Consider the following 14683-nt stretch of genomic DNA (forward strand, 5'->3'; position numbering starts at 1 on the left):
GACATACTTCTAAACTTTAAACATATGGTATTGCACTTAATGCCTTCCCAACCCCTGTAAGATGATGTTCCTTAGGTTACAGAAAAAGAAACAGAGGCACAGACAGGCAAGTTATCAGTCTAGTTTCGTCCAAGAGCAAGTCATAGAGCCGGGATGCCTGGGAAGGCAGGGGACCTCAAAGCTGGCCTTTGTTTTCAACAGGCTATCTTGCTCTACCACATCCCGGGGCATGTGTTTACCCAAAAAGAGTCCTGTGATCAGGTGACTTGGAGAAATACAGTGAAACAGAGTGCACAGGCTTCTTCACAGTAGGACTTTGTGGTGTCTCTACATGCCATGAATCACTCTGTGATTTCCCAAACACAAAGCTTCCCAAAGTCACAGAATCCTCCTTTTGAAGAGGTGTCTATACCCCAGACCTGTGAGGGCAGCTCTTCTGGCTGCCTCCCTCCCCCCCCCGCCCCCCACAGGAAGGCTGTCCCTGAGCTTTCCTGTGGAAGGCTGGCTGAGTGAACAGGGGACGAGCCGAAACCAGTCCATCTGCATCCACATAGGCCCAAGCAAGATGCCCTCTTCGTGGCCAGCCCGGCACCTCCCTCCTCAGCTGCCAACTCTCACGGGCACCCGGCAGCCAGGAACTTCCACCATTCCTCAAGGCCAAGGCCTCGGTGCAGGGCTCCAGGGAGCCCGAGGCCAGCGGAGCACAAGACCCCGGTCCCACCACTCCTGCCTGAACTCCTGGGGAGAGGAGCCCTCCCGCAGATCCCTGCACCCTGCTTCTTACTGCCTTTCTTCCTCTTTCCCTCTCTTCTTGTCACCCGGTGACTGAGCACTTGTAGAAAACTCACTCAGGCTCAGAATGATACGCATTTTTCCAATTCCTGCAGGAACACTGGAGACCACGCCAATCCCATTTAACAGACGTAGATGCTGCATCACCCAGCACTTCATGCAGATGGTGTTTGATTCAGGTCTTTCACTTACGAATCTTAAGTGTTGAAATTTCAGGGGCCAGTCACAAAGATGGCCAAACAAGCCTTCCTTACCTTTCGGGAAGCTGGTTGCTGTGCAGGAAACTCAGATGGGGCATCCACACACCTTCTCATGTGGCCGGAGCCCGTGGGACCTGGCTGGGGGTGCGAATTGGCTCCGGGGACTGGCACGGAGGGGGCTGCTCGGCCATCTGCTGGGAGCTGGAGCCTGGCCAGGCAGCATATGGTGGCAGCCGAGGGAGCCCCTGGGGCCAAGGACAGCCAGGATGCAGGAAGCCTGCAGCAGAGCTGGGGGCTCACAGGTCATGCTGCCCTTGGTGCTGGGCTCGGGAGCAGAACACCGGCTGAGTTTCTGGGGGAAGAGCACCACTCTGAGGCCACAAAGGAGGGGTCAGGTCAGAGATGTGGGGACAAACAGGAGAGTTGTGCCTTACAGTCCCCCCGTGCCTTTACTGCCACCTACCGTGGAGGGATCAGGTGGTGACCCAGCTGAACTGGTCCTTCCCCTGAGTATCCTTCAATGTCAGTGGTGCCCAGATGACCTGCCCTGTCTAGTTGACCTCCTCTCTTCCCATGAGTACAGGGGGCCCCCGGAAGACAAGGGAAGGAGAACCCTCACCCACATCTGTTCTCATCTCGGCGACTGTGGTGGCTTGATGGCCACATTACAGAGCAGAGCATGCGCTGTTGATTCAGGCCGAGTTTGGACGGGCACAGCCCTGCCATAGCCTGCCTGTGTGTGTCTGGGCAAGTTGCTTAACTCGTCAGCAAAATGAGCATAATACAACTCATGGGGTCGTTGGGGAGATTGGACGATTTGATGGAGTATCATACGTAAAGCACGGTGCCTGGCACCCAGAGGGGCTTCTTTCCTTCCCAAATGCATGGGAAGATGAGTGCCAGGGACATAGGTAGGGTCTCTCGATACAGGGGGTCCATTGCTACATCCCAAGGGGTAAAACAAATCAGGAAAGCCTCCAGGAGATGTGTCCCACAGGTTACCGTGGGGGTCCTGTCCCGCTGTCTTTCCTGAGGCCCCCAAGCCTGTAGACACCTGGTCGGGGTCTAGGCTGCTCAATGCCCAGCTCGGGGCCTCTGCTGAGACGTGACTGGGGAGGACTGCATGGAAAGGCCTGGCCCAGGCCAGACCCAGGGAGCGGAGAGCAGGCTGCAAGCCCACAGTGTGGAGGGCACCTCGGGGGTGCCCAGCACCGGAGCACAAATGGGTGGGAAGCAGCCTTGCACTCGGGTCTGGTGTGCACAAGGCCCCAGAGAAAGCCCATCCTGGGAAGCTGGAGCCAGCTTCTCCTTCGTTCCCGAGAGCACACGCCAGTACCTTCCTTGGCCAGAAGATTAAATATCAGCAAGCTGTTTTCCTGTGACCCCAAGCACAGAGGCTTCTTCATCCATAAACAAAGCTGCCTTCCTCCCTGGAGAGAAAGCAACACCTAAAAATAACATAGGCAAGCAAGGGCTGAGGAGACAGGGAATGGAGGCTTTGGAGCATGCTGCAATCAAGGAGCCAAGGGGTGTGTGTGTGTGTGCGAGAAAGAGAGAGAGAGAGAGAGAGAGAGAGAGAGAGAGAGAGGCTTCTGCCCATATGTGTCTACCCCAAACAATCCCTGCGTGCCCTACAAGATGGTCAGCTTCTTTACATTCACTCCATCTGAATTTCTTTTTTTTAATTTTTTTTATTTTAAACTTTTTTTTTAAGATTTTGTTATTTGAGAAGGCGAGAATGAGAGAGAGCACCCAAGAGGGGGAAGGGGCAGAGGGAGAAGCAGACTCCCTGATGAGCGGGGAGCCCGAAGCGGGACTCGATCTTGGGACTCCAGGATCATGACCTGAGCCGAAGGCAGCCGCTCAACCAACTGAGCCACCCAGGCGCCCTAATTTATCTTTGTTCAAACCCTTTTCCTGCCTCTTTTGTGTCTCAATCTTTGAGACCTTAATGCTCTTCTCAGGAACCACGTCCCTGGCTCTAGCTATTCCAGAATTATCCACTCCAGTCTCTAGGAACCTACCCCAGAATCTCACATGTTAGTTTCTAACGTTCTGCCTCTAGCATACCTTGAACTCCTCCAGGGCAAGGACTGTCTTATTCAGCTCTACACCTCCAGGGTGCTTAGCCCAAGCAGAGGTACAACAAATGCTGGTTGGCTGGCTGATGGATGGATGGGTGGATGATGGATGGCTAGCGGTGGCCACACCTAACCCCTGTGCCCTCTGTCCCCACAGGCATGACTTGCCAAGCACGGAGCTCCTACATGGATACCGAGGTGCTCTGGGGCCACCGATTCACACCAGTCCTCACGTTGGAAAAGGGTTTCTACGAGGTGGACTACAACACCTTCCATGACACGTACGAGACCAACACGCCCAGCTGCTGTGCCAAGGAGCTGGCCGAAATGCAGCGGGAAGGCCGGCTCCTCCAGTACCTCCCGAGCCCGCCCCTGCCGGGGGGCTGTGCTGAAACAGAGGCCGAGCAAGAGGGAGAGGATGAGCCTGAGGGGCTGAGTGAGTCCCGGGAGAACAGGGGCTCCGTGTGAGGACTGTACTTGCCCCCCAACCTCCCCTCCCTGGCCTCTGAGCACAGCACCTGCTGCAGAGCCAGGGGGAGGAGGGGTGAAGGAGCTGAGTGCGCTGTTGGGGGGCCCAGGAGCCATCCAGGCTCTGTGGGGAGGAACAGTATATCCCTTCCTGGAATCTCCCAGCTCAGGCCTCCCTGAGCAGGTGGCACCGCGCCTGGGCGCCTGAGGCAGCCCTGCCTCTCCGCTCCCAGCTTCCATCAGTGCGGCTCAGGGCCAGGCTGGGATGGGGTTCCCCACAGTGAGAGTTACAGGGCAGCCTCTGTCTCTGCACACACGTCCCACTGGCGGGGTCACCTCCCTGCTTGGGTCTCACAGACCGACCAGCAGCTCCCCTCAGGGGCTGACACCTGGAGAGGGCTGTCCCCCACCCCATTCCTACCACCCCGAGGCTTGCTGTGGGTTCTGCGTGGAGAGATTCTGCCCACCTGGAAGCGCCACCCCTGGTCCCAGGGTGAGCTCGCAGACCTCATGTGTCAAGGTCCATGCGAGTCAGGCGGGCAGTCCCTGTCAGCTCCCAGCCGAGTGTCCACTGCCTGAGAGCCATGGAGGACGGGGCCCTAATGGTCTCTTATCATCTGTGAAGCATGTGCGTCTTCCCTGCTGTATTCTGCGCGTCGCATGTAGCCTACCAGATAACCGATCTCCTTACAGTGACCCTCAGAAGGTGGCTTGGGCCACAGTGCACCCCTGAGCACATGGAGAGCTGTCGTCAGCTGCGTCCTCGCCATTCCCGACCGCAGGGTGGCCCGCTGCTCCCACCCAACGGAGAACCTAGCAGCCCGTTCTTTTCTGGTACTTTTGGCCCCAGAATCTCAAAGTACTGATAACCTTCACTGTAGCTCTCGTCCACCGCCTCAGCCTGGGGTGTGATCCATGGAGAAAGCTGGGGTTCCGAAGGCAAGATGAGCCAGTCAGAACAGAAACCAGGAGCAGGGAGGAGAACAGAGGGGCAAGGAATTAAATGTTTAAAATAAGCATCCCCACCAATCACTGCAGAGATATTCTGACTCGGGCTCAGCGCCCCTATCCGGGGGGAGGTGGATGGGAGGCACAGAGAGGGGGCTCCCCCCCCCCACCTGGGGTGACCTGGCCTTCAGGCCCAGCTGAGAAGAAGCCCCTGGGCCTCCTCCCCACAGACTGGGCCGGGAGAGTCCACATGAGGCCTCAGAAGGGGGAAGGGGTGGAAACGGGTGAGGGCAATCTGTGGGGGAATCAGGGAGCCGGTGAGCCTCAAGAGAGAAAAGAGAAGAGAGCAGAGAAGAGCCTTAAAGAGGACAACTTGCAAGGGCTTTTCTTTTAAGGTCTGGAGGCCCAGCAAGAGGACAAGCGGACAGGGTGCATTGTCATGTCAATGAGGCACGTCTGGTATGTGTTGAGGCCAACGGGCTCCTGATTAGCTGACCTAGATCTGGAGAGAGGTCGCAAATGTTTCCTGGCCACAGAATTATGGAGCCACAGAATTATGAGTTTCACAGCTCTCAGCTTACCTTTGATAATGGAAGCATTTACCTGCTTGCTCCAAGGCACCTTCCCTGGGAGTGAGCACAGCACCTGAGTGAGGCAGAGGTTAAGGCAGAGCAAAGGGGATGGCTCTGGGATCTCAGGCCCACATCACCTCAGGCTGGGTGTTCTAGGTCCAGAGGCTGGTGAGAAGAGGAGACAGGCAGCCTGAGATGGGAAACTACCTCTCGTGGGGCTGCCATACGCAGAGGAAGGGGATCCTTGTGCTTGGGCCTGTGGATTTGGAGAGGAGGACCTGGATCTTGAGAGGAGGCTCAGGGACACAGGGAGCAAGCGGGGCCCTTCCTTCCCCGGGCATGGGGCTGAATCCTGATTCCAGGCATTTTTCTGTGGGGAAGCAGGTCCGGAGGGAATAGAGAATGCACTGGAATCCTGCCCCCATTGGAAAAGGAAGCAGGCAGCCTTGAGCACCCTGGTGGGGAACTACACGCTATCAGGAATCTAGGGATGCCTTGGGGGGTGGGAGGACCTACAGCTGCAACTCTCAGTGGGGGGTCAGCACTCACCCTGGGCCTGGCAGACCTGCGGCTTGCACAGCAGGACTATTTCCTCCCCCCCCCCCACCCCCCAGCCAGATCTAAAACCGGCCTTAGTCAAAACCCATCAGTGCTTCTCAGTGAGGCAGATAAGTAAGGATGGGGACAGCAAGCCACTCCTCAGTTCTCAAACTCTGCGGCAGCCTCCATGAACCCGGGCCCTATCATGTCCCCGCCAACTATAGAAGCCGAGAAGCAGATGAGATCAGTACATCCCAGCTCCCTGAGAGGTCAGAGCCCACAGCACTGCGATTAGTCATATTAGCTGCTTTCTCTCATGAAAATTCAAATGCAGGAAGACTGCCTTTCATATCCCAAGGAAATCCTTCTTCATGTCCAGTTGATACAACTGAAGTTAGAAACATCCTTCAGATAGTTTTCTGGAAGTTCTTGTGTAAACATGCACTCACTAAGTGTAAAGTCCGATGAGGGCCAGAATTTCCGTCCATCACACACCAGTCATATGTGGGTCATAGCCCTGAGCTACAGAACTCTGAGCCCACGCATCACTTGTGATGGGTCACAGAGCTGAGCTAAGCCAGTCTATAAGGTGAGCCCACTGGTAACTCCCATGGGCTTCAACATCTCCCAAATCCCAAAGCAGGATCTCACAGGTCAGTCCCTGAAAGCGCTGGAAGCTAACTTCCTGTCTTAGCTTCCAAGACCTCCCTCTCTGAAATCATCGCCTATAAGGGAGGAGTCCCCGAGAACTCAGAAGAAGGTAAGCTCCCCGTGAGTCTGACACGTGATAGTGGTTGACAGTATCGCCCAGGACCTTGTTTCCAGACCAGGTAGAATGGGTGTTGCCTGTGACCCCCGCCTTCAGAGGCCACCTTTGGGCAACCAGAACCCACATCCTGTCATTTCCTTCTGCTGCTTTAAGATCCTGGCCTGAGCCGTTGACCTTGCTGGAGGAGGAAAAAGCCTGTGTCTCTCTGGGGAGAACCCCCCTTGCTCACCGCCTGCAACAACTGGGCACCTTCTTTCACAGCCCTTACCCCAGGCCCTGCTTTGCAGTCTGCCTCCACCATGTGTCCCACGTGAGGGCCATAGCAACTTGAAATTTTTGTACTGAAATTGCCGAAAACAAAAACACACACAAAAAAGTTGCCATTTGTGTCCTAAGATGCCCTGAACACAGATCTGCACATTATGCCCTTTCCGGAGCACCTACTATGTGCCCAGCAGTGGGTTAGGCACCTCACCTGGATGACTGCACTTAATTCTCAAATGCTACAGAGAAGCTCTTAGTAACCCCTTGTTACCAATGAGAGAAGAGAGGTTAATTCGTTTGCTCAAGGCCACAGATGATAATAGGCAGGGCCTGTGAGCCAAGTGGCTCCCAAGCAAATACAGAGAGGCCATCAGCGTGCATAGCACCCACCTCCAGGACATCTCCTAAGCTGGGGCAGGAGTAAGGAGAGCCCCACCTCTTCAGATCACCAATTTCTGGGCTGTGCTGTGGAGCTTCAACTTCCATCCACCAGCAATCTTCTGTGGCAGGATAATTGGGAACACCTTTTTCTGATGCCTAGCGAATTAATGAGCTGTGAAAAGAAATAGATGGGGAATTACTGCTTTCTGGAAAAAGCCACTTATTCTGCTTGGCTTGTTTTTTTTGCTAACGACATCTCCTTAAACTGCTATGTCAAATCTCTTTCTCCCTGTGTAAGATTTGTCGGTCTTCTTATTAAAGAGAACATCCTTGCACTGCTAAAAAAAAAAAAAAAAAAAAAAAAAAAAAAAAAATTCATCCAATAAAGTGGACTTGATCTTACAGAACACTCTCTCCCATTTTAAGTAGATGGCCACAGGGGTTCCCATTCAAAGTCACTGCCAGTTGAAGGAAACTTGTCCTTCTTGTTCTCATTAGTCTAAAAAGGCAACCTCAGTATCCAGAGTAGATTGGAGGTGAGAGTGTGGGCACAGGTTGGGAGGAGACTGGATTGAGGAGAGCGGGACCTGGGGTCAGGGCTCAGCCTGCAGGCAAAGTGAAGAGCTAGCAACATAAGCAGCGTGGGTTCTCAGATCATTCATTCCCTCTCTCCAAATCATTTTCACACACACGTGAGTGTTAAATATTCAGAATCTCCTTTGCCTCAGTAATGAGTAACTTTTACAAGATCCACCGTGGGGAGCCCCAGGACTGGCAGTCTGCATTCATGGCACTAATTGGCAAAATGTTCGCTCTTGCTGAACAACGGGGCACAGGCAGAGGAAGCTGTGATATTTAACATCAGCACAGGGCTTCAGGATTTTTCAAGTTAAGACCAAAAGTTTCTGTTGGTAGCCATAGAGGGTTTACGATTGATTGGCTTCTCTTCCACTCTAGCCAACGCAATGAGAATAGAACAGTCCAGATTTTCAAAGGAGGTTGACTGATGCTCCCTCCCTCAAACCATTCTGAAAGGATAAAACAACTTGCCAGGGTTGTTCCCCATCTAATAATTCCCCATCTTATTCATATAGAACCAGGAACAATATTTTAACTCGCAAAGGGCCATGTGGCCCTGGCATGCGTGGGAGCGTTTCCCGTGTCTGGCTCAGAGGCGGCCCATGGTAACCAGGTCTGTCTGGGGCCACTCAGGCTGCTATAACAAAAATACCATAGGCTGTCTGGCTTAAATAACAAGCACACATTTCTCACAGTTCTGGAGTATGGGAAGTCCAAGATCAAGGCTCTGGCAGACTGGGTGTCTGGTGAGGGCCCGTTTTCTGGTTCACAGATGTCTGGTCCCCTTCACAGGCCCACCTCCTGATAGCATCATATTAGGGGTTAGGATTCCAACACATGAATTTGGTAGGGACACAAGCATTCAGTCTATAAGGCATAAGCAGATTAGTGTGTGTGACCAAGGCCAAAGGGGGTGCAGGGCCTCCAAATTAGCCTTGGGCCCAAGTCCCTGGTAATATGGTGGGGGAGCTACCTTCCTGGTGGTGAGGGAAATAGAAACCATATGCAAGGGTCAGGAAGCTCTGGGAATGGCTGGCTGTTTGCCTTCGGGAATGCCTTTTGGCCAGGGACTACACTACAAATACTGTGCAGGATCAGAAAGGAGACATGACGTCCAGGGCCAAGAAATGGATCCCTCAAGGGGCACTTTGCCAGTCAAGCCTAGATGTCAATTTGGGGAAGGAGAACTATACACACATTGCTAGTAAAGGAGCAAAAACCTAAATGTTACCCTCGGAAAACCCAATCTGGCCCAAAAGGCCCAGTCTTTGCTTGTGCTAGGCAGACGACCCGCATGAGGCACACAGCCTGGCCATCCCTTTAGGCCCTGCTAGATGCCAGCCATAAGGCATGTTGACTACTTTATGGCAAATAAATGTCTAGGGAGGAGTTTCGGAAACAGAAACACTGCTTTTTCTCTAAGAGACTATTTACTTTTACTCAGAAGCTGCTACTGAAATAACCTCAACTTTCTCAGTTGAGGCAAAAATCCCAAATCACAGGGGAGGAATTAATGAGAATTTGAGTGCATTAACATATGCTTTGAGCTTCCTTCTCTACCAAGTGGCAATAGCGTAGGTGGAAAAATCTAGGGCTGAGTGGGGTGAGGCTGCTGGTAGTAAGAAAGTAGGTGACATGTACGCACATTTAGGATCCCTTTGTGCACACACTGAATGTCATTGCCACGTTCCAGATCGCCTCTGAAATGAACACCCTCATGGGAGCAACTGCAGTCAGCCCTGCGGGATTTGAACACCTGCGTGGTAACTGCTTTCTCTCCTAACCCGAAGAAGTGTTCAGCCACAGTCATTCAGGAATTCACCCCCCACCTGTTCCCCTCACGGCGGGGCGGGGGGGGGCTGTTGGAGGACAGACATGAAAGAGGGGAAGGGTGTTAGCGGGACCCAGACCGCTCCCTGATGGATAGAGGCGTGGGTGTCCAATGCACCCCCCACCCTCCTTCTTCTTCAGATCAAGCTCCAGACTAGAATTCTGCCCTGTGCACGCACCCCATCTTCAGGGGCCCTCACAGTCTTTCCTTATAGAAGGAGAAAGTCCTGGGGAGGGGGGATCCGTTCCTCTTTATATGTGTCCCAGAATCCCAGTGTTGCCCCAATGGCAGGAGAACCTGGACCTTACCCCTGACCACATCTTCCCTCCAGGCTCAGGGGAGAGCTGTTAGGCATTTCAGCAGCTCTCTCGTGGCAGAACCCACAGGCCGACTCCACACGATGTCCAGAGGCTCTCTCACTTTCCATTGCCTCAATTTTCCTACACGTTCCTTCATTCAACAAAAAGTTATTGAGCACCTTCTATGTGCCATAAGCAGGAGGCATGGGCCCTGTGGACTCAGCAGCAACCAAGCCGGACAGGATCCTCTTCCCCATGGAATCTGCTGTCTGGTGGCGAGCGCAGAGAGAGACAGGAAAGGACACAAACGAATGAGAGAGTTAGTCTGCACTAAGGGCGGTGAAGGAAAGAGCTACAGAGGTCAGGGACAGCGCAGGTGCACCTGAGGAAGGACGCTCGACCTGCCTCCGAGGAGATGCCCTGGAGCTGAGACTTGGATATGAGGAGGAATGAACTCATCAGGCAAAGTGGTGGGAGAGTCTGATTCTGGGCAGAGGGAAGAGCAGGTGTGTGAGTCCTGAGCTAGAAGAAGCTGGGAACGAAGGCTGGAGGTGCTGCAGCATGGGGCGGGGTGGAGGGAGGGGAACAGGGCTCAGACATGCCCAACTGGGAGACATGGCTGTGAGTGTGGGCTGTATTCCAAGTACAGTGGAAAGCAACGGAAAGGGTTTCGTCAGAGGGGCAACCGACGGGACACGGTTCTATTTCGAGATGGTGTGGGCTCAGATGTGCGGTCCTGTCATTCCCCAGGGGGTCACAGTTTATCAGCCACAGTGGGAGGCTTTCTGAGCTGCTCCGTCTGGCTGCCCTCAAAAGCCACAGCTGACTCTAAATACTCTATAAATATTTCCAAGTTGTAAACTCGGTACTATTTCTGAGCCATTCTGAACAAATTCATTCCAGGTACTATTGCCCATCCCTTGGGCGTCAGATACCGATCGGATTGTGTGAGGATCCTTTAAGGGCCGCAAACCACACCCGTGTCCACCTGTTGCGTTTCCCCCTGCGCCTGCCCAGCAGCATCATGGAGCCACCTACGCGGGTTGCCAAGCTGCGTGCAGCTACTTAGGAATATCCAGAAGCTTTCCTGCTGTATAGCGCTGACCTTGACAGCTCATTCCACATTCATTTGCAAGTAGATAGCAGGCTCTTTGCATTGCAACACTTCCAGGCAGCATGTGAAAGAGAAAACTGGTCTCTTCAAAGGCTTTAAAGTTTTCACTTTAAAAAGGAAATTTCATTCTGTAACACACTACTCATGTGTATGACAACGTGTATAACATCTTGAAAATTGGGACTGCTTTGTGTGACACCAAAGAAATCTAGCTCTCATGACACTTCTCCTCCCTTTCCCCTTCATGACCCCTCCTCCTAGCTTCGATCATGGGCACTCTGACTTCCCTGCTCCCCTCCTACCTTCCACTGCTGGAGCCTCATTGCTAGAGAAATGTCCACTCCGCAGGCTTCTCCAAGGATATTAGCCCCCAGCCAGGTTAAACCTACCATTTCCTTCCTCCTCTGCATATGAAAATAAGGTTGTTTTAAAAATACAACCAAAACAAAACAAACAAAAGCCTTTTCTGGTAGAAAGGTCCAGGAGAAGGGTTTTTACAGAAGAATTAGGTTGTCCCCAGAAATCTCTCTAGGCCATCCTTCCAGGCCAGATTTAACTTGCAATCATTCATTCACTTAGCACATTTCAACATGCCCCTTCTGTGCTCTGAGCATCCTACCAGGAGCTGGGGAAACAGAATTGAAGAAGACGTGGTCCCTGCCCATTGGGAGCCTGCAGCCAAGTGTGATGAGGGTTTCAGATTGATGGCTCTGACTTGTCTCATTGACCAACTGTTTTAATCTCTTTCATAGACACAGACAAATGCCAATGTTGTTGGTTACTAGAGGACCAGGTAAAAATACATGAATATTTTCATGAAAAATTATTGAAAGAAAAGACTTAAAATGCAGGTTTTGTCTGTAAAATCAATGATTTGCTAGGGTGTCCAGGTGGCTCAGCCGGTTAAGCATCCAACTCTTGACTTTGGCTGAGGTTGTGATCTCAAGGTTGTGAGATCGAGCCCCACGTTGGGCTCCAAGCTCAGTGCAGAGTCTACTTGGGACTCTCTCTCTCTCTCTCTCTCCCTCTGCCCCTGCTCGTGTGCACACGATCTCTCTCACGCGCGCGCAAATAAATAAATCTTTAAAAAATAAAAGTAAAATAAAATCAATGATTTGACATCAAATCAGTGTTCATGATTTATGCACTTAAAATGCACTATTAAAAGACAATGACAATTCCAGGCAAAACCTTCGGATCCTCCACTGTCAACTCATGTTCATACTCCTCAGTTTAATCTATGGAGAACTGGTCAACCAGCAAACCTCCCTCCTGTGGACTATCAGCCATTTTACCCTCTGTGATGTGTGGGGTTCACAGCGTGCAGAGAACAAGTCTGAGTATTGTGAGGATTTTTACTGAGTTCCTCCTGGCTAAAACATAGGCATGGATTGCACCCCTTGTTACATTGTGAACACAGTTCCCAGGATATTTTTCATGCTCCAACTAAGAAAAACAAAACAAAACAAAACAAAGGAATCACAACCGTTCATCATGAACCTGGGGAAAGGCTGCCTGTCCTGATTCAGCTGCGGTGTTCTGCCTGTCCCCCACAGCCCTCACTTGCCCATATCACTGCAGATGGCCAGAGGGAGGCAGCATTTCCCAACTGGAAACTTGGTCCGCAGGCGGAAGTCCTGCAGAAGCAGCAGTTCCGGCCTCCCATTTGAATATATAAATCTGGAGTTCAGAGGCCCAGCACAGGAAAAGCTCTGAGTTTGAGTGTCATCAGCGGATAAGTGGAGCTGAGTCTGCAGATGAGATCGCCCTTGAAGGAAAGAGCACAGAAAGAGAAGCAGGTCCTTGAGCAGACTGAGCAGAGAAAGAGCATGGAAAAAGAATGATCCTTAAGGAACTCCTTCATTTAATAGGCAGGCTGGAGAAGAGGGGTTTATAAAGGAACTGGAGAAGGAATTCATGATACCCCCCTGCCTTCCAGCACTCTGAGGGATGGTAATTCAGGGAGACCCTCCCAGAGCCATACCCAACTACTGCTCCTAGAGCCTCTGGGATTCTGAGGAGATGCTGAACGAGGAGTCCGAGGAAGAGTCATGAGGTGAAAACAGCAAGATCACGCAGCATGAGGCAACACTCATTCACCCACCTGGAGCAGAGTGCATCCTTCAAGGTCCCTCCTGCACTGGGCTGCTTGCTCCCAGGAACCCCAGCCCCAGAATGGCCAAACAAGAGGACCTATCCTTGAACAAGAGGATTCTCGGGCGTTCACTCTAATACCTTCTTCTCTTTCTTCTGAATATGGCTTATTTTTCTGGCCACATGATCTAGATGGCTCTGAATTGCTCTCCTCATTAGTTCTTTTGACTTTGTAGCTTTGCAATTTCTTTTGACTTCCACTGCCCATCTAAATGCTTTATCTCCATTTTTGAAGCATTCTTTTAAACTTGATGTCATCTTGTTGGTTTCTATTGGGATGTCTGACATGTAGCTAGCTTAAAAGAGTGAATTTCCATATTCTCCTCACAGATTTGCATTTTCACATCAATTGGAGGAAAGACGGTTGACTCCTATGATATAGCTGGTGGGCAGAAAGGTGTATGGAATGAAGCTACTGGCTTCTTTTCAATATGAGATCCCAGGGAGGAAAACTTAAGAAATTACCCGTGGGTGGAAAATTTCATCAATAGTTAATAGAGTTGATTCCCACATTACTGCCCCTCACTCCACCCCAGCCCCATTTAATTGTGCCTAGAATAGCATATTCTGGAAGATAATCCAGAAGCAGCTGCAGCTGCAGTTTCAACGAACTGTTCCAGAGAATTCCACTAAGTTTGTCTTATTCACTTAAGGATGGTCTTCGTGTCTCATGAGTTAGCGCCTTTCATTTCCAGGGTGTTCATCCAGCACGACTCTTCCATTTTCAGGAAGCTGTGCTTCCGGTTTCTGCAGCAAGATCCTTCAGCCAAGACTCATGAACATGTCCAATATATGGTAATGTTTTCACTCACACATTTACAAACCAGTGCACAAGGCACACACACCCCTCCAGGATCCACAGTGGGCATTAATTCATAATTCTGGTTTTCTTCTTCAAATATGTTTCCCAGCCCTTTCTCTCTCTCTTCTTCTGGGACACCTATAATGAAACAAGTATTTCACTTGATGTCATGATATCCTTTTCTTCCTTCTTTTTTTTAATTGAAGTATAGTTAACAGCCAGTGTTATATTAGTTTCAGGTGTACACTATAGTGATTCCACACTTCTATACATTACTCAGTGATCATCTGATCTGTGATCAGTACACATAAGTGTACTCTTAATCCCCTTCTCCCATTTCACCACCCCCCACCCACCTGCCCTCTGGAAATCACCAGTTTGTTCTCTGTATTTAAGAGTCCATTTTGGGGGGCACCTGGGTGGCTCAGTCATTAAGCATCTGCCTTAGGATCAGGTCATGATCCCAGGGTCCAGGGATCAAGCCCCGCATTGGGCTCCCTGCTTCGCGGGAAGCCTGCTTCTCCCTCTCCCACTCCCCCTGCTTGTGTTCCCTCTCTCGCTGTGCCTCTCTCTGTCAAATAAATAAATAAAATCTTTAAAAAAAAAGAATCCATTTTTTGGTTTGTCTCTTCTTTTCTTGGTTTGTTCATTTGTTTTGTTTCTTAAATTCTACATGTGAGTGAAATCATATGGTATTTGTCTTTCTCTGTCTGACAGAGTATAATACCCTCTAGGTCCATCTACATTGTCACAAGTGGCAAGATTTCATTCTTTTTTATGGCCGAGTAATATCCCATTATATATACATATCTATATATGCCACATCTTCCATTCATCTATGGATGGACAATTGGGCTGCTTCCATATCTTGACTATTATAAAGAATGCT

At 51.1% G+C, this 14683-nt stretch overlaps 1 protein-coding gene across 7 annotated transcripts in view; it reads left to right on the forward strand.

Moving 5' to 3' along the window:
- KCNJ5 (potassium inwardly rectifying channel subfamily J member 5) overlaps positions 1 to 14360 on the forward strand; it is a 35580-nt gene extending 21220 nt beyond the window's left edge. For 6 of the 7 annotated variants that reach the window (XM_073903969.1, XM_073903967.1, XM_073903970.1 and 3 more), the window contains 2 exons: positions 3231 to 3509; positions 4235 to 14360. In XM_073903969.1, coding sequence (XP_073760070.1) covers positions 3231 to 3509; positions 4235 to 4407 — 452 coding nt within the window. In that variant the 3' untranslated portion in view covers positions 4408 to 14360. Of the gene's footprint in view, positions 1 to 3230 lie in introns of all 7 variants that reach the window. The other variant, XM_073903972.1, reaches the window with a different exon arrangement.
- Positions 14361 to 14683: the final 323 nt, after the last annotated feature.

The sequence above is a fragment of the Callorhinus ursinus genome, unplaced genomic scaffold (genome assembly GCF_003265705.2).
Source record: "Callorhinus ursinus isolate GAN/ISIS: 27379988/994484 unplaced genomic scaffold, GSC_fseal_2.0 scaffold19, whole genome shotgun sequence".
NCBI lineage: Eukaryota > Metazoa > Chordata > Mammalia > Carnivora > Otariidae > Callorhinus > Callorhinus ursinus.